This window comes from Schizosaccharomyces pombe, assembly GCF_000002945.2.
Source record: "Schizosaccharomyces pombe strain 972h- genome assembly, chromosome: II".
Classification (NCBI taxonomy): Eukaryota; Fungi; Ascomycota; class Schizosaccharomycetes; order Schizosaccharomycetales; family Schizosaccharomycetaceae; genus Schizosaccharomyces; species Schizosaccharomyces pombe.
In genome coordinates, this window is record NC_003423.3 from 57,335 (window position 1) to 80,201 (window position 22,867).

At 33.1% G+C, this 22,867-nt stretch overlaps 8 protein-coding genes, 15 long non-coding RNA genes and 2 pseudogenes, besides 3 other annotated features; 13 read left to right on the forward strand and 12 right to left on the reverse strand.

Moving 5' to 3' along the window:
• Positions 1-149: part of an LONG TERMINAL REPEAT that runs on past the window's edge.
• Positions 150-269: 120 nt separating this feature from the next.
• Positions 270-487: an LONG TERMINAL REPEAT.
• Positions 488-801: 314 nt separating this feature from the next.
• eno102 (enolase) lies at positions 802-2,356 on the reverse strand. The gene has a single exon (NM_001020944.4). The coding sequence runs from the start codon at positions 2,310-2,312 to the stop codon at positions 990-992; it is 1,323 nt and encodes a 440-aa protein (NP_001018769.2). The 5' UTR covers positions 2,313-2,356; the 3' UTR covers positions 802-989.
• Positions 1,119-2,350, forward strand: SPOM_SPNCRNA.1302. The gene has a single exon (NR_150173.1). It is a non-coding gene; the product is annotated as a non-coding RNA (long non-coding RNA).
• Positions 2,357-3,213: 857 nt separating the features above from the next.
• On the forward strand, positions 3,214-3,835 carry SPOM_SPNCRNA.4537. Its single transcript, NR_193897.1, has one exon. It is a non-coding gene; the product is annotated as a non-coding RNA (long non-coding RNA).
• SPOM_SPBPB21E7.02C (phosphoglycerate mutase/6-phosphofructo-2-kinase family) lies at positions 3,219-3,871 on the reverse strand (the record flags this gene model as incomplete). Its single annotated transcript, NM_001355884.1, is given in 2 exon segments — positions 3,219-3,773; positions 3,785-3,871. 2 exon segments carry the CDS (start codon positions 3,869-3,871, stop codon positions 3,219-3,221), a joined length of 642 nt encoding a protein of 213 aa, NP_001343043.1.
• A 290-nt stretch (positions 3,872-4,161) lies between these two features.
• On the forward strand, positions 4,162-4,792 carry SPOM_SPBPB21E7.10 (uncharacterized protein; the record flags this gene model as incomplete). The annotated part of the gene is made up of 2 exons (NM_001355896.2): positions 4,162-4,192; positions 4,298-4,792. The coding sequence occupies 2 exons, from the start codon at positions 4,162-4,164 to the stop codon at positions 4,519-4,521; spliced, it is 255 nt and encodes an 84-aa protein (NP_001343139.1). The 3' UTR covers positions 4,522-4,792.
• On the reverse strand, positions 4,192-5,622 carry SPOM_SPBPB21E7.11 (uncharacterized protein; the record flags this gene model as incomplete). Its single annotated transcript, NM_001355911.2, has 3 exons — positions 4,192-5,115; positions 5,264-5,551; positions 5,610-5,622. The coding sequence occupies 3 exons, from the start codon at positions 5,620-5,622 to the stop codon at positions 4,922-4,924; spliced, it is 495 nt and encodes a 164-aa protein (NP_001343140.1). The 3' UTR covers positions 4,192-4,921.
• A 249-nt stretch (positions 5,623-5,871) lies between these two features.
• Positions 5,872-6,204: an LONG TERMINAL REPEAT.
• A 63-nt stretch (positions 6,205-6,267) lies between these two features.
• Positions 6,268-6,952, forward strand: SPOM_SPNCRNA.1303. Its single transcript, NR_150174.1, has one exon. It is a non-coding gene; the product is annotated as a non-coding RNA (long non-coding RNA).
• Positions 6,953-7,152: 200 nt separating this feature from the next.
• On the reverse strand, positions 7,153-8,217 carry cmt2 (catechol O-methyltransferase 2). Its single transcript, NM_001020945.3, has one exon. It carries the CDS (start codon positions 8,178-8,180, stop codon positions 7,335-7,337), a length of 846 nt encoding a protein of 281 aa, NP_001018770.1. The 5' UTR covers positions 8,181-8,217; the 3' UTR covers positions 7,153-7,334.
• On the forward strand, positions 8,056-8,940 carry SPOM_SPNCRNA.1304. The gene has a single exon (NR_150175.1). It is a non-coding gene; the product is annotated as a non-coding RNA (long non-coding RNA).
• Positions 8,941-9,507: 567 nt separating this feature from the next.
• Positions 9,508-9,891, forward strand: SPOM_SPBPB21E7.05 (uncharacterized protein; the record flags this gene model as incomplete). Its single annotated transcript, NM_001020946.1, has 1 exon — positions 9,508-9,891. The coding sequence occupies one exon, from the start codon at positions 9,508-9,510 to the stop codon at positions 9,889-9,891; it is 384 nt and encodes a 127-aa protein (NP_001018771.1).
• Positions 9,892-11,020: 1,129 nt separating this feature from the next.
• On the forward strand, positions 11,021-11,518 carry SPOM_SPBPB21E7.06 (annotated as a pseudogene). The gene has a single exon. A coding segment is annotated over exon 1 (498 nt).
• Positions 11,271-11,486, reverse strand: SPOM_SPNCRNA.4539. Its single transcript, NR_193898.1, has one exon. It is a non-coding gene; the product is annotated as a non-coding RNA (long non-coding RNA).
• A 246-nt stretch (positions 11,519-11,764) lies between the features above and the next one.
• SPOM_SPNCRNA.4540 lies at positions 11,765-12,533 on the reverse strand. Its single transcript, NR_193899.1, has one exon. It is a non-coding gene; the product is annotated as a non-coding RNA (long non-coding RNA).
• A 264-nt stretch (positions 12,534-12,797) lies between these two features.
• On the forward strand, positions 12,798-13,976 carry aes1 (phenazine biosynthesis family protein). Its single transcript, NM_001020947.3, has one exon. It carries the CDS (start codon positions 12,870-12,872, stop codon positions 13,758-13,760), a length of 891 nt encoding a protein of 296 aa, NP_001018772.1. The 5' UTR covers positions 12,798-12,869; the 3' UTR covers positions 13,761-13,976.
• Positions 12,884-13,182, reverse strand: SPOM_SPNCRNA.4541. The gene has a single exon (NR_193900.1). It is a non-coding gene; the product is annotated as a non-coding RNA (long non-coding RNA).
• Positions 13,288-13,509, reverse strand: SPOM_SPNCRNA.4542. The gene has a single exon (NR_193901.1). It is a non-coding gene; the product is annotated as a non-coding RNA (long non-coding RNA).
• Positions 13,977-14,150: 174 nt separating the features above from the next.
• On the reverse strand, positions 14,151-15,994 carry SPOM_SPNCRNA.1305. The gene has a single exon (NR_150176.1). It is a non-coding gene; the product is annotated as a non-coding RNA (long non-coding RNA).
• Positions 15,011-16,056, forward strand: SPOM_SPBPB21E7.08 (annotated as a pseudogene). One transcript is given in 3 exon segments: positions 15,011-15,278; positions 15,281-15,783; positions 15,802-16,056. Coding segments are annotated over 3 exon segments (1,026 nt in total).
• A 1,982-nt stretch (positions 16,057-18,038) lies between these two features.
• Positions 18,039-20,149, reverse strand: SPOM_SPNCRNA.4543. The gene has a single exon (NR_193902.1). It is a non-coding gene; the product is annotated as a non-coding RNA (long non-coding RNA).
• SPOM_SPBPB21E7.09 (L-asparaginase) lies at positions 18,962-20,291 on the forward strand. Its single transcript, NM_001020948.3, has one exon. It carries the CDS (start codon positions 18,984-18,986, stop codon positions 20,064-20,066), a length of 1,083 nt encoding a protein of 360 aa, NP_001018773.1. The 5' UTR covers positions 18,962-18,983; the 3' UTR covers positions 20,067-20,291.
• SPOM_SPNCRNA.4544 lies at positions 20,287-20,936 on the reverse strand. The gene has a single exon (NR_193903.1). It is a non-coding gene; the product is annotated as a non-coding RNA (long non-coding RNA).
• Positions 20,832-21,286, forward strand: SPOM_SPNCRNA.4545. Its single transcript, NR_193904.1, has one exon. It is a non-coding gene; the product is annotated as a non-coding RNA (long non-coding RNA).
• A 337-nt stretch (positions 21,287-21,623) lies between these two features.
• On the reverse strand, positions 21,624-22,867 carry SPOM_SPNCRNA.1306. The gene has a single exon (NR_150177.1). It is a non-coding gene; the product is annotated as a non-coding RNA (long non-coding RNA).
• Positions 21,728-21,948, forward strand: SPOM_SPNCRNA.4546. The gene has a single exon (NR_193905.1). It is a non-coding gene; the product is annotated as a non-coding RNA (long non-coding RNA).
• On the forward strand, positions 22,127-22,345 carry SPOM_SPNCRNA.4547. The gene has a single exon (NR_193906.1). It is a non-coding gene; the product is annotated as a non-coding RNA (long non-coding RNA).

A 22,867-nucleotide genomic window follows, 5' to 3' on the forward strand; every position in this document is an offset into this window, starting at 1 on the left:
AAAGATCCGTTTATTGATAATGATGGGTAACTATCCGTCTATATACACAGGTAGAGAAGATAACAATTATTTTGAAATACTATAAATAGAGCTTCAACTGAACCTCGTTCCTCAGTTCAGTAATAAGCAATATTAGTAATAGGTAACATTACATTTAGTACTCAGTTGCTGCTTATATTACCTGTGTATTGCAATATAATAAATCGCAAGAGAAACTCACCGCAATTCTTCGTATCGTTAAACAGATACCAAATTGCGTAGCTGACATGTATAATAAATATTATATTAACGGACACTGATACAGCAGAAATTGAAGTGAGGAGCACAGTTCAGCAGTAACTCATTTTTCTGAATAATATAGATCATTATAGATTACCGTCCAGATCTATCTTAATATCATCTATGGTACGATGTGTAAATGGAACATGGAACATATAGTGATACAAGAATGTAGTGTAATACGGCGTAGTGCTGATAGTAGCTGATACTTGTAACTTGCTACTATTTACCGAGGAATGTTAAATGTCAAGGCTTATTGTATGTGATACTATCGTTTTTTAATGTGAAAGGGTTCATCTGAGTTAAGAAACGGTAATTCAAACCACGTTTGAAATTACATATTTTACGGTAGACATCGTGTATAAAAAAATTGATATACAGAATTATAGTAAATAGTTAACGATGGCACACACCGTTGTTGTAGTTGCTGATAAATCGTTCACAGAAAATAGATTGCTAAGCACTGAATAGCAGCATTCCCTTACGAAATCAATCAAGATTAAACTTTAACTTTCTAATACCCACTATAAAATACAAACGCATTATAAGCTAAATTTATAAAAAGTGCAAATCTTAAAAATTAAACAAAAGTATTACTTCATGTGTTAGTATACATTTCAAATGTAAAAAGCAAAAGATAATTCCATATATAACCGTAAAACGGTAAATACAGCATCAATGAAAATATAATAGCAAAAAATTATCGCAACTTATAACGTGTTTGATTTGATATAGTCAGCAGCACGCGTTCCTGCATAGATTGCGCTATCACCTAAGTTGTCTTCAATACGAAGAAGCTCGTTGTACTTCGCTAGCCTCTCAGATCTGCAAGGAGCACCTGACTTCATCTGCCCAGCTTCTAGCCCAACAGCTAAATGAGCTATGAAAGAGTCATCCGTCTCACCGGATCTATGGGATACCATCAATCCCCAACCTGCTTTCTTTGCCATATTAGCAGCATCAATTGTCTCCGATAAGGATCCAATTTGATTGATTTTAACTAAAAGGGCGTTGGCACATTTTAATTCAATAGCTTTTGATAAACGTTTCACATTTGTCACAGTCAAATCATCAGCTATAACTTCCACTTTCGTCTTTGAAGACATATAGGAAAATGCGCCCCAGTCTTCTTCACTAAAGGGGTCTTCAATAAAAACAATAGGATACTTTTCAATTAAAGCAGAATATTTTTCATACAACTTTTTATAATCAAGTTTATTCTCGGGTTTTGGATGTTCACTCTTGAAATCAAGATCATAAAGTTTACCATTATACAACTCAGAAGCAGCAACGTCGAATCCAATCTTAACTTTCCCATCGTAACCAGCTTCTTTGATGGCTTCGTTAACCAAATCTAACGCTTCTTCAGCAGTTGTTAAATCCGGAGCAATTCCACCTTCGTCACCAACATTGCCAGCGGATGCTCCATATTTCTTTTTGGCAAGTGCTTTTAACGTATGGTAAACTTCACTTCCCCAACGTAACCCCTCCGAAAAGGTAGGTGCCTTGATTGGCATGATCATAAATTCTTGAAAAGCTAAATCGCCACCAGCATGTCTTCCACCATTCAACACATTAAATGATGGAACGGGAATACATTCAGTAGTCTTTGAGCCAGCCAATTTGCCAATATATTCATATAAAGGTATCTTTAAAAATGCAGCAGCCGCGCGAGCTACAGCCATTGAGACTCCAACTATACTATTTGCTCCCAATTTAGATTTGTCGTTCGTCCCATCCAACTTAATCATAAATTCGTCAATGCCTCTTTGGTCTGTAATTTTAATATCAGATTTAACCAAGGCAGGGCCAATGATATTGTTTACATTGTGAACGGCAATGGTAACACCCTTACCACCCCATTTATTCTTGTCATTATCTCTCAATTCCTTAGCTTCCCATTCACCTGTAGAAGCCCCTGATGGAACCATCGATCTAAAAGTGCCAAGTTCAGTAGTGAGTTCAACTTCAACAGTAGGATTTCCTCTAGAATCATAAATACTTCTGCTATAAATTTTTTGAATCGTCGTCATTTTTAATATAAAAAAGTTGTTTTCAAAATTCTTCTGAAGTCTGTGATTTGGATAGTAGGTATAAATATATATATATATACACAGCTTGGCAGCGTAATTTATAGAATTATGTCATAAACGAATCGCCCAGCCTGTGGTTAATACGTGTAAATGCTCCATACATCAAGGGATATACTACTACTACCATTCGAAAAGTTTATTAAAAATCGTATATTCATAATTCCTTATGGGAAAAATCAATAGATTTTTAATGAGATCATCGTAGTACTTCTATTCTAAGAAATTTTAAAAATTATTAACGTCTATATATCGTTTGGAAATTTTTAAACATCTATAAGAATAAACTAAAGTTATGAAAAGAGAACATGCTTGATTACAAAGTAAAGCTACCTCAAAAAGAGAAAGTAAAATGTAAACATAAATTAAAACTCATGCGATTTAATTAGGTGATGCAAACAGAGGTTTCATCATATATACATGTACATAATAATAAATCCGTGCATTACATACACCTTGCTATAGAATATAGGAACTAAATTCAAGCCTCAGGGTTGATGATAATAATAATACTATCGTATAATTAATCGAAATATACATTTTAATAGTAACAACTTTCAAAGCTCCCTCCTCATTAATTAGTTCAAAAATATTTCATTCACTAAGCGTTTTTGCTCGTTAAAATTCTTTTGGACAAAAAGCAATAATAATAGTAGACAAAGTCGATCTCTCTGTCTGAATGCTGAATCTTACCATACATTTTTTCTCATGCAATTCTATTACACCATCAACCTTTATACAAACTAGTGTTTCTTATAAGTTTCTTTTATACATTGAACCAAAGTAGAAATGGTATAATATTTTTATTTGATTTGATTTGATCTTTTAAACTTTTACTAAACTAACCATTTAATTGTCTATAAGCGGGATTAACTCCCATTGAAAACCTGTATGACAGAGGTTGTATTTTCTGATTTCACAATTTCTAAACACTTTTTCAGGAGGCATAAAGTTCATATTATCTTCAGGTCGTTGCTCTCTCAGCAAAAAGCGAAGGTAGACGCTATGAGTTACAACTACAATATTTTTCTCATGGAGACTAGCTAAATGTTTCAACGGTTTTTGAGCACGACAATAATTCTCATCATAAGTAGTTCCGTATAATCCTCGTCTCAGTGGATATATATCATCGTAGCAAGAACTGAAATCATAATCAGGGAAAAGCTTTTCCGTGCTACTTAAATCCATTGCACAGTCGCAAGGCCAATTTCCAGATTCTTCAAAAAGTGGAGATATTTTTATAGGCACTGGTAGCTCTTTGTGAATGTAACTTTTAAACGAAATTTCCATCGTTTGCAACGTACGCCTCAAGGGAGAGCATACTATTACATCAATTGGAATTGGATTGTCAACCAACCAATTATGAAGGGCTTCCCATTGTTTTATACCAACTTGGTTAATTCTGGGTCCCGAATACGGTGATTTCCTGGAGGCCCAACGTTGTGTTCAGCTTGTGCATGTCTAACCAACCAAATAACTTTTTCTTCCAAATTTTTGTCCATATGTATATGCTATTTAGTACTACTTAAACAAACGTGTATAATTTTTCTCCTTTATATATTTAGTACAAGGTCCAACTTACTAATAATGTTTTCATAAACCAAATAATTACGTTTGTAAAATAAGCCATTACAATAAATTACGTCTAATATTGGTACTGATAAGTAGTAATTCATTATCACCTAGGAGGTATAGTATACGAAATGAAAAAGTACTAGAAACAAATATATATATATATTGCTTACTTATTAATTTTTTGTTAAGACAAGTTTGTACTTTCATCTAATGAGATATGCAGAAGCTTAATAAATCAAGTTCAAAAGGTATGATAAAAATATATACAAGTATTGGTGAAGGTATACAATAAGTTGTGGTTGATTGTTGGAGCCTTATAAAATTTTTTTTCTTAATTAATTAACAATTTATAGGGAAAAATAATATTGAAACTGAGGAAGCTGAAGATTCAGCTGGAAGAGGATCAACTTATGGATTTGGCCCATATGGCGGAGGAGGGTTCTCTTCAAAATCTTCGGGGGAAGAAGCCACTACAGGAGATACAAAAAAGTTGAAAGGAGAAGTCGAAGAAGGAACTGGAAAACTGTTACATTCTAAGAAACTTGTCGATAAAGGTGAAAGAAAGGAGAGCGAATAGCCAAAAAACCATGCAAGGAACATCTATTTATCTGCAATTCCTATTTTATTGATTTTGTAAATTCTTGAATTTAGTTCATCTTTAAATTTCTTTTCTTTTTTTTTGTTGTGAACGAAAAAATGGGACTCTTACCTCCTAGCTTTCAGATGTTTCGAGTAGTACATTTTGTTGCTTAAATGAATATTCAGATTTAGGAATTGATGTAAATAAATGTTTTCTGAGTAAGAAATTATTATGATAGATAAGAAATTAATAAAATAGGGCTAAAAATAATTTTAACAGTTTTAACGATTGTACGATATGCTATTCTCTTAAATCTTCTTTTTGCCACTTAATATCCTTTCTTCATGGTACTTCCTATAATACAAAAGAGAAATTGAATATTTCACTCCTTGTAGCATTAAATCAAATGAAAAATTCGATACAAAAGTAAAAATAGCTTAGAATGTTTTTTCTGGTTAATATAATCCTCTTTAGGTGATTCATTGGATTCATCCATGAATCCACGATTGCCTCCTGCTCCATAACCATACGTAGAACCACTACCAGCAGAAGATAGTGATTGATATTTCCTTATTGAATCGCAATTTCTAACTAGAATGATACTAGTAAACTTTTCATGAATAAAAAATACACTATATTATAGATCACATCACCTTTAAAACCTATTGTACACATTTTATTCCTCATATTTTTGAAATTCAATGAGGAAGCAAGAGTAAAAGCCAAAATAAACACTTACCATCTGATTGAGTATCAGGTGCGCTTGCTGTATCACGAAAACCAGATAAGTCCTCGGGTATATCTTTCCCTAGGTACTCAGATAAATTGGATTCTGCATTATTATTGTATATGAAGTCAATGTTTTTATTGTTAGATGGTTTTGATTCACTACTTGACGACGACGAATCTGATGAATATCCACGGTCACCTGCTAAACCGAATCCATAGGTAGATCCCGTGCCTGCAGACGCACGAGTAGAATAGCGAGAAAGATATGTGTCACTTTCAAGGTTTGAGGATGAAGAACCTTTAATTTGTCAATAATTATGAAAGATTTCATATATACTAATTGTTTTAGAAAATACGCACGCATAACATAAATTCAAATTTAAAATTATTATACAGCTCCTTTAAAGTAATAAATCAAGACAGTTGCAAGTAAAAAGAGAAGCTTAATTTATATTTTATATACTGATTACAACGTTACGTTATGTTATGGAGTAAAAGCACTCCGCATTTTCAAAGTTACTTGCGAAGGCGTGCATTTTAAAAATGATGTCAGTAAATATTATTCATGTATTTTTTTATTGCTTCAACAAATTAAGCGTTATTGATGGTTAAATGTCAGCAATACTACACTACGTTGCGTATCACTATATGTCATATGTTGGAATACTAGTTAAGATCCGCCTATTGATCATAAGGAGTAACTATCCGTCTATATACATTGATATCCGTTGATAACAACTATTAGAAAGATTATAAATAGAGCTACTGCTCAACTTCGTTCCTCAGTTCAGTTATGAGCTATATCGGTGACCGATACTAACAGACTTATAACAATAAATATACATTGTTACTTAACATACCGCATACCACTACATTGTAGCTCGCAAGTAAAACTCACCGCAGTTCTACGTATCCTTAAAACCAGATGCCAAACTGCGTAGCTAACATTAAATATGTTTTTTAAATTAATAGAAAATAAGATGTAAAACTTTACCACTGTAAAATCCTTAATAATCATTATTACTGATTAGGAAGAAAGGTAATGAGACAATAAAATCGGCTACCAGTGCTTTCAACCAATTGAATTAGGAGGTTTTTATTTCCCATTCATGACTTTAGTGTTAGTTCTTATGAAACTTTGTACCTAGCTTAGTTTAGAAGCTCTTTAATTCACCTTCGACGAATTGCAGTACTCCGTGGAGTTTATGTAATGAAGTTTGCGAAGTGATACATGCCACAGACTTTTTTGAGCCATATTATAACTTTCATTTTCAAATGAATTGAGAATGGTACAAGTACCCACTAATGTCCATGTACCACCATCTTCAACATTCCGTATGAACTTTAAACACATTTAGAAAAGGAGTGATTCTCTTAATATGCTCAGTAGCATTCAGTACCGACGCTACTGCCGAAACGATGGAAAATGTTCACACAACGATCATCATGTTTATTTTATATGCTTTCGACTACAAAATCCTTAGTCCTTAGAGTTTTGGTTGCTTTAAGGTAATGGCACTAAAATTTTCGACTCAACTTCAGAAGTATAATTGGGAATAATGTCTATTTATTTGTATACTCTGATCAAGCTCATTGTATGCATGGGCTCTTTACAAATCATTAAAAAAGATTTGGACTATTCCAACAAAACTTTTAGTTCATCATAATATATATCCAATTTTACAGTTTTAACGTTTCCTCATTGTCAAATGTAACTTTGTTGTGTCGACTCGTACTAATATTTATAACGATTTTAGAAAAATAAACGACTTCCGTACTCAAATTTTCTTCTGCTCCAATTTGCAACTCTATGTATGAAAATTTAACTACCAAATTAATGCATTTCCTAGATTTTAATTGTAATTATATGATTCTTAAGTTTTCCGATAATAAACAATACCGGCCAGCAACTTAAAATAGTGGTTACTCGCTTTTATTTCATAACTGGCGTAAGGGTTATAATGCATAGAACTCGATTTGCAAATAAGATACCATTTACCCAAAATAATGTGCATAAAAATGTATTCTCTTTTGCTTGATTATCAGTAAAAAAAAACTATACTAGAAATACTTTTTAATATTCATTTCGCTTCAATATATTCGGTAATCTCGACAGCGTCTTTTTCTCGCTTCCCATCGTCGACTTTAATAGTTTTCGATTTGTAAATGATATTCCACTTCCCAATAAACTGAGGACCGTTGACATTTGAAACTGTACTGTCATATTCTTTACGATAGTCTAAGGATCCTTGAACGTATTTAACATACTCAGGTACTCCTGGTCGCAAAATGTTATCTGCAGCAATAATGCTCCCTTGACCTATCAAATCCAGCGTCTCCATAACCCTGAGATCAGGAACGTATAGATCTTTCCAGTGATCAATAAAAACAAAATCTAAGTATTCGAAACTTGGAATGACATTCGGTAGGCTCCTTCGGAGCTCAACCAACGAATCAGTTGCCTTTCCAACGATGATAGTAACTTTATTAGATAATCCAGCCAAATCGATTATTTTACTCGCAATTTTAGCAAACTTTGGATTGACTTCCAAGCTATAATAATGAGCAGATGGATCAGTCAGTTGTTTTCCAAACAGAATAGCAGAATAACCAACGTAACCACCTAACTCTATCATGACTTTTGGCTTCACTTGTTGAATCTTTTCACTTATTATTTTTCCTTTTAACTTTCCTATATTCATCAGGAAATGACCTTGCTCAACATACTCGTCAATCACATTTATAACTTCATCTGGTTTTCCGCGTATCTGATCAAGTTTTTCTCTGGGAAGTGAAAATATATAATTCTCAAGTTCCTGCTCCTTGGATTTTTTAGTTTTTGTGTATAGTATAAAAAATAAGAAAGGGAGAGCTAAAGCATAACGTAATTTGCTAGTGGTTAACCAATGGAGCGCTTGAGCAAACATATTTAGGCAGCAAATCGATAATATTGAAGAGTTGCCTAATACTAATAAAGATTTAGGCTAATATATATGCAATTTTGGTAACGGATGAAATGACATCGGATAAGCCACGTAACTTAATTAGTGAAATTGTGGGCAGACTGACTAATTCTCTACAATAAAAGCACCTATGCTGCATGTATGAGAAAAAGTTTTTCCGTTACAGATTTAAACATATTTTAACAATTACTTACACATTTTCATACATTTATCAACTTTATTGTTATATTCATGCGGTCTTTACCTCTTCGACGCTGTATACTGGAAACCATATCTTAGAATGAGGCTTATCAGATGCGCAGCAAAATGAGGCGTGATAAACATTTATCTGATTTCGATCAACATTATTTCCCAAGATCAGCAGCAGAAGGATTAATCTGTCTAAAATCTAGTCCCTCGATTTTTGAAAAGGATCAACAAGTCTTCTAGACCCTCCAGAATTTCAGAGCTGTATGAAGGATTTCTTGCTAACACGTTGGAGAGTTTCATCAATAGATATTTACAATTAGACATGCATTTGCATGCTACCGGCTGCACCAATGGTGTTAAGCTATGTTTCTCAGAATTCTTCTTTTACTATATGCTGATGCATGAAAATAGTTGTAGGCAATAAAAGAGAAGTACTAGTAATTAATATAACTACATATTACTGACAGAATTGAAAATTCATAATCTCAGTTAAGATAGGTGATAAACAACGAAAAATAAATAAATATCATATGAGATTTTTTAAATCTAACCATATTACATATCCAAATTGACATAAAACGTAAAATAATAAATCTAATAAAGTATAACTAATTTTGCTTTTACTGATGCCATCAAGATCGTATTGCTTTCACGACTTCGTGCTGATATAAACATGAACTTTTGAAGTTTGTTGCAATTGAAGTTAAAATATATCCAAAAATGGTTATTTTCTGAATCATACACTTAACAATTAAAAAACGGCTTAGCATCAAAATAATAATATAATTTAAACGGAATTCACCAGCGTCAGAACCATTACCTACTAATATTTCTTAATGATGCGGTGTATCGCGTAACTGAAATATTGAGTCATTTATATTTTTTAATTATATTATAAGTCTTTATCAAGTGCATTTTAATACCTGGATAACTATTGCAACGTACTTTGCTTTACGTCTGTAAATACTGCTAAATTTTTACCTTCTCATTTATTTAATTTCAGTAGAGTGATATATTAAATCTTTTGCCTTCTTCTGGGCTTTCCAATATTCAGTTTATTATTACCTTATATCATCATATTTGTCAGGCTTAGCTGAATTTGATGGTGAAAAAGTTTCAAAGTAAACTAATTAATTTACAATTTAATATTATATTGACCTTTTTTGTGTATGAATGGAATCATGATATAACTTGTTTAAATTTTAAAGTTAAAAAGAGACGCGGTGATTTTTATGTAATTAATGAAAGATTTTTTATAAAGTATATTATAAAAAAAAACAAAAACCCTCAAAATTTAACGAAAAGCATTTGTAACTCAAAAACCTCAATTAATTCCATGAGACAATACCTAGCAACAATAAATAAGAAATTACGTGCTTTCGTACAAACTTTTTTAGCGATTGGTGGATACTACTCAATAACTACTCAAATAGTCAAAATAATACTTATCACGCACCCAGTTTTGCTTTGTCAGTGCTCCTCATAAACGTTTTGGTATTACGTATCAATCACTAGCTGTTTACCGTACCTGCAGTTATAACGCTTATGTACGTTAGCTTAGATAGGGAAGTAAGGAAGATGTAAGCAACAAGCACAGCAATCATAAATGAGTACGGTGTCCAATTGACAACAAATTCTAAACATTTTAACAGAAATCAGTCGAGAGTAGAGTTTGGTGTGTAAGCACTAAAGAGAACAAAGAGCGTCAATTATGATTTAAAAAAAATTACAATTGCGTTAGAAGCAGTGAGCAATCCATTATTAATACACCACGTGTAAGTTAAAGTAAACCATATACCGGATAACCCTGTTTGCTAAGCACGCTAATCTATCCAGATATTAGACCTGTATTATTATATATGTACATGCGTAAAAGAGTTTATATTGTAGAGTGATATTACAAAAAATTGAATCATCAATCTTTAGCGTTATTACCATAAAAACTTTACTTTTGGTTCAACATTACGCAAATAGTTATACGGAGCGGGCGTATGAAACAATCCAAATTTTATCTTTCACATTAGCATAAAATATGGCAGTCATGCTGAAAAAGATTGTAAAATAAGACCATACTACAATTTATAAATAAAAGGCATTGTAAATGTCTTATAATAATTGAAAGTATATTGATAAAATGTGCGACCAAAAAATTTTTTTTAAATTTTTACGATTACAATAAATACTTTTCTCAGTGGTACACCATTTGAAACTTGATTGTTATATTTTGGCTAATTACGTTTAAAAATAGTGCGGTTGTGTGGAAATAATCTGGAAAATCCATTTTTTGGAAAAATTGTTTTGCAACAGAATTCTATATAAAAAATTTTGAAGGTTTTAGAAAACTTGCAAGAATTATTTAGGACTTGTTTGTTAATTTCGTTGAAGACTTACAGCAATCATTACTTTACTCTCAACATGTTCGAAATTTATATAATCCTGATGAAGTTATAATAGTAGTTAGTTTCACAAAGGTTTTTTTTCTGCTAACTAAATAGAGAAATTATATATTATATTACAGTACAATTTAAGGCTTGCTAGATTTACTCAATCGCTCATACATACATATATGTATGCAAAAAAAAGTCGAAAACGGCATATTATCAGCAATCATATTTGTCTTTGTTACGAATGCAATGTTGTTTATTGAATTCAAAATTGCTAGGCAGCCTATTACGGCTGGGCATGGAGTGACCAGTTATGTGCGTTATGAGGAAAGTATTCAAAACTCAAGAGACTCTCAAGCTACCCCTAATACCGGGGCTTTGAAAATTTTAACAGCAAAAACGGAGTAGTATAATACAATAGTATTCTTTCACGACTTCAGTGAATATTAAGGATCCTGCAAGCTTGACTTTGCGTCATTGACGTTATGGCAGGAACCTAGTAATTCTTCAGTTACCGCTACTACAATTGCTTTTATTCCTTTTGTTAAATCCTCCACTAAAAAATTACATTTTTATCAGTTATCTTTTTCAGTCATCTTGGAGAATTAGTAAATTTCAAGTTTTCGTCTCGAGGAATACGTTCGGTTGTCCGTCTTCTACCAAACCGTTTATGGGGTTGAAGATTACCCTATGTACGAATTTCTCATTATTATAGCTAAAACCAAAGGCTTCTTTTTCAATATTGAAAGGTACGAATGCTTAGCTTGCAGATCACAAAAAACCTGCTTCGAGTTTACTTTTGTTAACTCTTGAGAGAGAGCTTCGGAATATTCCTTCCACGGTATTAATGAGGAAGCCATTACAACCAAGGACATTGCATCGTAATTTGCAAACTACCAGATGTTTTCTTTGCTACTGAATATTATGAAGAAGTCGTTGAATAATTTAGAAATATCATTTGTCGACAATCAAACCAACCTCAAGTGACTTGAAGCAGCACTACTGAGGAGGAAAGCCTTCGCATAACCAAATGTTTATTAATTTAGCGATTTTCGTCGTCAAGAAATAATCATGTCAAAAGGCGAATTCTCATTGTTAATAATAGGATTCTCTCAAACTCACTGTAGGTAAAATGAGCCAAGAAAGTGATCCCTGTTACCTGTCTCTATGCCTACATTCATTGAACAAGATGTGCATTCTAATGCTTAGTGCTCAATTTATATCCTCCTTGATATTATAAGCTTTTTCGACAATATAAGAAAAGAAAGAAATAAGAGATTAGTTATGCGCATTGCATTGAACAAAGGATACGAGAAGAAACAAAAAGCGTCTTTGGAAAAAGGCTCCATAGTGGTTATTTTCGACAATTCAGAAGTGTAGGGTTTGATATGATATTAAATTAAACAAGGCTCCATTTGTTTGACGAACATCCCAGTTATCTAGGGACACCACATATTAAAATGATTATCTATTGAATTAATAATTATTTACTATTAGGGTATTGAATATACTTTATCTCGAAAAACTAAGTTGCCTTCTACCTCTTTTACTCTTGTTTTACCGAAGTCTAGACTTGAGTTCATCAAATTCAAGACGATATTGTATTGCATTATCTCCCCTAAAGAAAGGAGTTTAAGTGCTATTTGGTGGTGATGGCGGGTGTGAGACTTACCCATTAGTTGCGATAGGTTTTCATGTGTTTGAAATAGATAATTAAATCCAAGCATGAATAACTTTTAAATAAATCATCATTACCTTTAAATGTGAATTTTACAAATAAATACAAATTTTATAGATTCATTGTCGTTATATTGATGATCTCAATTTCTGCAATGAAACTTAACGGTCAATTAAAGTTGAAACAGCACGACGAACACAGGACGGATTGTTCACATAATTCGGTAAGATATATTAGCGCTCGCTATCCTTCGGAGATATACTTGATAATCTATGTCTAAATTTGCATTGAAAAAATTATATATAATGAGGGATAAATGTTTTGTTTTCTATACTCTCCTGCTTTACTAGTCATTCGCAATTGTAACAGTAGATTTTTTGCATCATTATTACTCTCCGAAACATGACTGAACACTCATTTAAGCAAATAGACGTGTTTTCTAATAAAGGTTTTCGAGGTAATCCTGTTGCAGTTTTTTTTGATGCAGATAATTTATCACAAAAGGAAATGCAGCAGATTGCCAAGTGGACAAATTTATCTGAGACAACATTTGTTCAAAAGCCGACAATCGATAAAGCAGATTACAGACTTCGTATATTTACCCCAGAATGTGAATTAAGCTTTGCTGGTCACCCAACAATTGGATCGTGCTTTGCTGTTGTTGAAAGTGGATATTGTACTCCAAAAAACTGTAAAATTATTCAGGAATGTTTAGCCGGTTTAGTTGAATTAACTATCGATGGGGAAAAGGATGAAGACACTTGGATTTCTTTCAAACTTCCGTATTACAAAATTTTACAGACTTCTGAAACTGCAATTTCAGAAGTAGAAAATGCATTGGGTATTCCTCTGAATTATAGTTCTCAAGTTTCTCCTCCTGTGTTAATAGATGATGGACCAAAGTGGCTTGTAATTCAACTTCCAAACGCTACAGATGTGCTCAACCTCGTTCCGAAATTTCAGTCCCTTTCCCAAGTTTGTAAAAACAATGATTGGATAGGCGTCACCGTCTTTGGTGAATTAGGAAAAGACTCGTTCGAAAGCCGAAGCTTTGCGCCTTTAATACATGTCAATGAGGATCCGGCTTGCGGTAGTGGTGCAGGAGCTGTCGGTGTGTATATTGGAAGCTCTCAAAAAACTCCAACTTCTCTATCATTTACGATTTCTCAAGGTACAAAATTAAGTAGACAAGCAATTTCCAAAGTCAGCGTAGACGTTTCCTCCAATAAATCAATTGCTGTTTTTGTCGGTGGACAGGCAAAAACTTGTATTTCTGGAAAATCGTTTATTTAATGTTTTTATTACAAATATTCACTTGCGAGTTTATTTTCCAATACTGAAGACTTTCAATCAATAGCAAATATGCTACTCAAGGAAGTTCACTCATTCAAAAGCAATTGGTTTACTATATCGTTTTTTCTAACTAGTTACTAGTCATTGAACAATCTACCGAATGATAAAATGAAATTTTGGTTTTTCAATATGTGATGCACGTACGAGATCTAAGTTCAGAAAATGTAGAGAATAAGAGGAAGGCAGTATTTTACGTCCTTGATTTATTTCTTGCATTCTTACTATATACTCCTTAACACATTTACAATTATCTAAACTTCCTGCGAAATGTAATTTATTATGAACAATATTTAATATTTATATTTGACACCAAGAATAGCTGTCGAAGCCTGAATAATATATACTATTGCACTACATCACATTAAAAATTTCCAGCATCTTAAATAATTTGATATGAAGATTGACAAATCTAGATAGAAAGTAGAATGTTTTATACTTTAATCGCAATATTTGTTTCATGCTTTACTTTATTCGATTTTAAGTTTCGTGTAAAGGTAAACAAAGTATTAAGTAGAAAAAGTTGTGGTGCTTCCCATTGCTTAGATTTCAATTCCGATTGAACTTGAAAAAAAGTGGCTCATTAGCAATCGTGATTTGAAAAAATATAAATAAATAAATGAATGGAACAAAAATATCCCGGGAGATGCACTAACTGTGTTAAACTGAAAATGAAACATCTGTGGTATACATTCGGATGTTTTCTTTCGACAGCCGACTTCCTAACATAACCTCCGACATCTGGTCATTTTTTATTTACATGAGGCTCAGAAGTGGACAATTCGTTGTTCGATTTATATCTGAATGTTAATACGTAACGATTCTGGGGTATCAATAAGAGTCTCCACTAAAACAGATATAAAGGGGTAAGCCCAAACTTCTCTTGACATACATTTGAAAACACAACTACGAAGAGTACTAATGTCGAAGGATATACAGCATCTCATAAAACCTTGGCTACTACCTCCAAAAAAAACTATGCCTTTACAAATGCCAATATAGTCGACGTTGTAACAGGGGAAATAATAAAAAGTGCTACTATTTATACCAACGATGGAATTATAAGTCAAATTGATACCACCAAAGGAGCAGTGAAAGAGGGTTTCAATGTCGTGGATCTTGAGGGACAATTCGTATGTCCTGGATTGATTGACGCACACGTTCACATTGTGGCTGTTCCAGGAGAAGCTGATATGAAGTCTGCCTTACGACTCTCATTTTCGCGTGCTGTCTTACGCTTTCACAAGGTTTGTAACCAAATGCTAGAAAGAGGATTCACTACTGTTAGGGATTGTGGTGGAGCCGCCGCATTTGTTCGGGATGCCATAGAGGATGATGTCATTCACGGACCTCGATTACTTCTAGCCGGAAGAGCTCTTTCACAAACAGGTGGTCACGGTGATTTACGTGATCCGGTTTCCGAAGACCATATGGAAGTTTCTTGTGGTTGTCAAAGTAATGTATCTCTAGAATATGTGATGGAGCTGATGAATGTTTGAAGGCAGCAAGAGATGAACTGAGAAAAGGTGCTGACTTCATCAAAATCATGGCTGGAGGTGGAGTTGCTTCCCCAACTGACAAGTTATCCTCACTTCAGTTTACTCCGGAAGAAATTAGGGCTATTGTAAAGGCTGCCAACAGTAGCGGTTCTTATGTTACTGCTCATGCATATACAACTCATTCTATTCGTCAATGCGTGGAAAATGGTGTACGAGGGATCGAGCATGGTAATTTAATTAACGAATCGACAGCAGCATGTATGGCTGATCATGATGCGTACCTCACACCCACTCTCATTACCTACAAGATAATGGCAAGCGAGCCATTTTCCAAATTCCTTCCTGAAGCATCAAGAACGAAGAATGCAGAAGTTCTTGCTTCAGGATTAAAGTTTTTAGCTATTGCAAAAAATGCTGGCGTTAAATTTTGCTATGGATCCGATTTATTCGGTCCTTTGATTGCAGCATAGACCGGCGAATTTTTATTACGTTCCGCCGTATGTAAGCCTATCGAAATTTTACAACAGGCTACAATTAATCCTGCCAAACTTTTCGGAATGGAGAACAAGCTAGGACAGCTGAACCCAGGTTTTTATGCTGACCTTATAATTTTAAACAGTAACCCATTGGAGGACATTTCTATATTGGATAAGCCGGATCGTCATCTTTTAGCTGTCATGAAGGGGGGTAGAATTTTCAAAAGTAGATGGACTAAATTGCCTAGTGATATCGTCGTAAATGATGTTATTATGTGAATACTGATTATTTAATCATTTATCACTTACCAATTGGAGATGACTTAGACTTTTTAACGTGTAATTTTAATGTGCACATATAACCAGATGGTTTTGAATAAGCATCGTAAAAGTTAGGATATTGGTGAACATAGATTATCGTAAACAAGAAAATCGTCTGCACTTTATAGTTCTCATTTGCTTTTTTTTTTTATGTAGATCACTTTAAGACAAAACTTTTTTTTCTTTCTTTAAGAAAGAATAACAAATATCTAATGCTTTCACATGCATTTGAGTTGGATGCAATTGAATATTCGAAAAAGGATTCGATGAACTTTACAATTATTGCTATACATAACAATTAGACAGAAAGAAAGTACTAGAGTATATTTAAACTTCATTTCATTTACCAGCTTTGGTTATTTTAATAATGAAATTAAATATTATATCTTAATTCGAATATTCAAAATATAGGACAAAACTAATTTCTCTTTCTTGAAATTAAAAATAAATACGCTTTTGCATCCATTTCAGATTAGCTAATTACCTCCAAACTTTGGAAGTATCAATAACTCATAAAGACAATGTACTAGAAAAAGCTAAACTTTTCCGTAAGGGGTGTTTTGTATAAAAAATTATATAACAGCATTTACAAGCTTTCCAAAATTATAAAAACATATGACAATTGGTGAGAATAGGTTGAATTCTGTGTTATAAATTCGAAAAATGGATTGGCATCGACAAATGAAACATTTAAAAGTTTGAAATCCACAGAAAATATTACAGGCAAATTCTCTTTTAGATGATACGCTTGACTAAAGGTACAATCCTGTCAGTAGTTTTCCATCCCATTTGATACATTACTAGGTAGTTAATATACTTGAAGCTAAATAATCAGGGAATTTATTTAAAACTTTTTTATAAAGCTAAAATATGTAATTAGACAAGTTTATTTTTCCTATAAAGTCAAGTTTTACAATGTCTGTTAAACGCTCATGGGAAAGCTGTTTAGTAGTAACTTTTAACTCTTTCCGTTAAGAATAATTCCATACGTGATTTACTGTATTTCATCATAATTTACAGTTACGATTCTTGTAATAGTATACCATCACTTTGAGGAATGGTTCTATGATGATAACAAACCAGCTACGTTTAGAAACAGTCGCAAGGTTTGCATTTTCATTTCTTCTTTTCAGGCTATTCGTAACAGACCTTGTGTATTTATTTCAAAAGTTTTTTTGCATTTTATTATTTTCCTTTTAATTCTATATAAACGATAACAAATTTTAAAAGCAAATACACTGATCCTTTTTTTTTTATTTTATAAAAATAAAAATACGAAAAAAATGGATCTGTAAATTGATTTTTTGTAAAGCCTTTCAAATTTAATGGATATAAATTTTTTTATATCAAGTATTTAAACCAAAGATATCTCAATAAATCATCGCATAATCTTTTAAACATAAGCGGACATGAAATCATAACCATAAACTTCATACTAGTGAATTATTTATAAATTTCATAGGGACTTATAGACAGTTTAAAAAGATGCCCAATTCTTATAACATCGATATACTTAAATCGATTTGAACAAGCATCAGGTAGCAACTAATGGTGAGAGTGTGCATAGCCGTATAACCGATACAAGTGACAGCAATATTAGCAGTGAAAGACTGCTAAAATATCGATCATAATTGAACCGTACTCGATTTGTCCTTTTGAGATTTAGTTTTAATACAGGATTACTAATACATGTAGAGAGGAATAAATATAGTGGCGAAATTTTCTGTATATCTGAATATTCGCTATCATTTACAAGAAGTACGTGAATTTTCTTAGTAATTTCCCTCTGCGAACTAATGACAGCTTTCATATCTAACATATAATTTTGCAAATTGAAGTACAAAACCAAAGTTTTCCTATTTTGACTGTTTACTTCTATCAAGATTTGATGTCATATAATTTAAACATTCAACAAGATGAAATTGATTTTTGAAGCAATTGAAACGAAATTAGTTGAACTAGAGTAACTTTGTCTACACTAGCATTAGCAAGCTTTCTCGACGCTACATGTACCTATGTTATATTTAAGTTGGAAATACTGATATAGACATACTTAGAACACTCCCCTTTTGAATACAAGAAACTACCTCAATCCACGAATCTTAAATGAAATATTTAGTTCCACACACGTTTCACTACAAGTGCTGTTGATGATCAGCTGATAAGGCTACAGAACCGGCCGATCAATTCAACTGCTTTCCTAGTTGAAAACCAGAATTAATACAGAAGTAAAACATGAATACACCTAAACGGAAAACATCCGATTTAGTTATATGGCTATCTACAAATAATTTTCCATCTTATGGTGGAAATAAAACTGTCGGTGATTCCGGTTCCGTGTAACCGCAACCTTTATTGCGTACTTCTGCTTACGATGTTGGCCGCACACCTATGCATACATATCAGATAGAGGATGTAAGTCAAACATTTATTATCGTAAATCGGGAAATCATCCGAGGATTTGCTAGAATTTGAAGGGAGTGTGTGTCGATGAGCCATTTGTTCGTCATACAGCAGAGAATAACGAGGTGTTGAAAGAAATAAGTCAGGTAATCTCCACAATGCTACTAAGCAATTTCCGCTGAACTACAATTTCGTCAGTTCATACAACTTAAAATGCTTTGTTGAACAATTATGGAGTAGTACCCTCATTCAAATAAAATGCCTTCCGGTTTTTGAGTCCCCACCTTTTCGTTCGTCGAGTTTCCATTGCAACTACATGACCAAAATGGAAACAAAAAGACATCGTATCCGCTTTCAAGCTAAGGGAATCAAAGATAAGATAATGAATCCACCGTCGATTTTTTTCTTCTATATATAAAGATCAATTTATGCAAGTGATTTTCTCATTGTACTGAGTTTTATACAAAATGTGGAGCTCTATCATCAGTTTCCTATTCTTTTCTGTGGCATTATGTCAGCCATTGTTGTTTCAGAAGCGCTCTTCTAATGTTTCGGACTTCATTTCATTTAATGCTTCACTTCCCAATGTTACAATTTTTGCAATGGGAGGAACTATCGCTGGATATGCTTCATCCAGCACTGAAACAGTTGACTATGCCGCTGGCTCTGTAGGAATAGCAACACTGGTTGATGCAGTTCCTGCTATCAAGAACTTTTCAAACATTCGTGGAGTCCAAGTTACTAATGTTGGCAGTGAAGAACTGACACCTGCTAACGTTTTGAATCTTACTCAGTTGATTCTAGCCGAAGTTGCCAAACCCGATGTTCATGGTATTGTTGTTACACATGGTACAGATTCACTTGAAGAAACTGCGATATTTTTGGACATGACTGTCAATACTACAAAGCCCATTGTAGTTGTTGGAGCAATGAGACCTTCTACTGCAATTAGCGCTGATGGCCCTATGAACTTGTTAAATGCTGTAGTGGTAGCGGCCTCTAATCGATCTATTGGTCGCGGTACTATGATCTTATTAAATGATCGTATTGGATCTGCCTTTTATACTACAAAGACAAATGGAAATATGCTTGATACCTTCAAGTCATATGAGGCAGGATTCCTTGGTATGATTCTTGATCAAAGACCACATTTCTTCTATAGCCCTGCTACACCAACTGGTAAAGTTCATTTTGACGTTAGCAACACTACTGAATTACCAGCAGTTGAAATTTTGTATGGATATCAGGGACTGAATCCTAACTTGGCAAAGGCTGCAGTAGATCTGGGAGCCAAAGGTTTAGTCTTAGCTGGCATGGGTGCAGCTTCCTGGACGGATCCTGGTAATGAAGTGATTGATGGATTGATTAGTAACCAAAGTATTCCGGTTGTGTACAGCCACAGAACAATGGATGGATTTTCTGACTATTATTACAACGGAATTCCTGCTTATTTCCAAAATCCGCAAAAAGCTAGATATATGCTTATGCTTTCCATTAACGCTGGCTATTCCATTCAAAACATAACTGATATATTCAGTCTTGAGTATTAGTGTTATTTCTTGGAGTTATTTATCAACCATTCGATATTTCTGTTTTGAACATAGAATCACGAGTATCCTTCGTTTACGAAGTAGAACTTGTTAAAATTAAATCTGGATAATGCCTAGTCAAACCAATTGTTTTATTAATTAGAAAGGAAAATTAAAACCTCTTTTTAAATAAATATTACTTTATTATAACTTTTATTTAAGACTGTATAAAAATTTAACAAAAACATATGTTAATCAAAATCGAATTTTGGGCGTTAGACAAATTCCACATGTATTTGAATAATAGCATTGTATTAAGGAAAGGATAAAACTGAAAACTATCCATTTTACAAATGATCATCTATACTTACTTACCTTCCTGTTACATTCTAACTTAAAATATTTGGTATGAAGATGCGTAATTTTCAACTAATACAAGGAGATACAGAGATCTTACACACAAGTGGGTAAGACATCGTAAGCGAAATAGCCTGGCATAATATTTGGCAAAGAGTCTCAAATTTTAATGATTTGTCGTACACACCAATTTATTTTAGCCAATAAAAACATGGAATCTGCAAGTTAAGCAATACGAAGTGTGTAACAATTATTGTAAAGTGCAAAAATACCTAGGGCCAAAAAGGCAGTTTAGTCACAGTTTGACTAATTGGAAATCTTTCAGTTGATGAGATTTTAATAGGCCTATAACTAAATGCTGGTCCAACTAATAGAAAACATTACGTAAGCAAATTGATAAATTTTTGGTATATGAATTGATATAGCAAAACAATGTTATCTATCGGTTCTGCTGACGGCGCTATACCAAAACATGAAATGTCATCGCCTACAATTGGAAATAATACTAGAAGCATCAATAAATGGATTCGAAGACCACAAAAGCAAAAAAATAAAAATAAAAAAAAATAAAAAATGCCAAATAAAGCAAATTACATGACTGAGACATTTAATCTCCACAGTAATACGTGGATGATAGCAGTAAGTAATAGTATTAGAAAGCAAAAGAAAACGACTCATCATTTCACCAGTGCATCTAACATAGATGGTATTAAGGATCAAATTTATTCAGAACAATTCCTGAATATTTTGTATACTCGTTTAAATGAAATGCACAGCGTAGGAAAAAAAACCATATCTTGCCGATTGTGTAAATCCCAAAAACTTGAGGATTGAAATCGTTGCTGTGTTTGAGCAATTGTAAACCATATTGGTATAATAACATGATATTGTTAAAAGAAAAGTTGAAGTATGCAGCTAGCAGCAGAATTTTGAAAAGCTAGATAGTACAGTAGATGGTTTCAATTCTTGCTATGTTAATAAATTACACATAAAATTCACGGGTATAATATTAATCTACAAAGAGCGTAAACTTTTGTTACAGTTGTAATCATTAAGGTGATATGCTCATCATGGTTTAGGAATTTAAAGAATTCTTCCTTCGAGTTTGTAAATACATACAAATGCTTTTATATGAGAATTCACTTTTTTTTTAACATCTAAAACAGTGGTATTTAGATATTCTACATTAGTAAGCGAAAGTCAATTATATCTCATCTAGATCCTTTGCTGAAATACACTGCGGTAATTTAAGTAATGATTGCCGGTTATTTGGATTATTTCATATACATGGTTACTCAATTACATTTGGGTACAATTTTTCTTTTCTAAAAGTTAGCTAGCAAATTCACTCAAAAGATCGTAGATTTTCCGTATCTTAGGTTGTTTCTGCGAAACCTAGGAAATGCGGCAATGAGTAAGAAATTTAAATTTGTTAACAAGTAAATTTTGTCACATAAAAGACAGCGCCAATCAGAGTTTGGGATCCGACCCCTCAATATGAGTCAAATAAAATGGCATGGAATAAGCTCTACAGCAGTAATCGAAGGGTAAGTGGTTTGATTGTCCACAATTTCGCAGTTCATAGAGATTAGTTTTCAAATCTACTCCTGAATAATAATAGCTGTGAACTTATTATAGAAGTTCGAAAGGTGGTTAATATTCCGACTTGAGAACGGTGACTACATTCTTTCGAGTTTTCACAATTAAGAGTCTAACACATTCTTTTAGGACGAACAGTGATATCCAGGAAACCATATAGTCCTTTCTAAAATACAGCATAGTACACACACCTTTTGTTTACGACCATCGGCATGGAAAAATGCCTTTTGAAGAAGTGTATTGGAGGGGAGCTGGGTAGAAAATTTGCCTTGTTGGACCGATTAATTGAAAGAAATTTGAATACCTCTGGACCGAATAGGTGATAGTTATTTACTATTGACAACTTATAAGATATCCGTATTGTTACTTGATTTGTAATTTAGCGTTCAAACTCTGACAAGGAAAATGGTCAATGTAGGAATTGTACTTTCACAAACCGTGCTTTTCATTAGTAATAATTTAGGATTGATAAATAAGTACGTTTTCTTAGTATACGTACGACATCTTAGGTTTTTTTTATTTTGTTATTACAATTACAGTGCTTGCTAAACAAACTCAACTAGATGGTCAGAAAGTTTTTCGGGAAGATATCGTAAGTATATCAAGTTTGTTGAGACACGTGTAAACGGCAAACAAAATCTCGAAAAGGGAGTAAATAACTAAATAAAGATCGTAACAAGATAATTTGAACAAAAAAAAACAAATTTAGTGATAATAAAAAGGGATATTTGTTCAGCAGAACGCACCATAAATTTTCTTTAAAACATGTTTAAATCCACTAGATGTCTCATCTTCTTCGTCAGAATTTTCATAAGTTCGTAGGCCAGTTGAAATATCCAGTTTATCCAAAGACGGGACGTGTGATC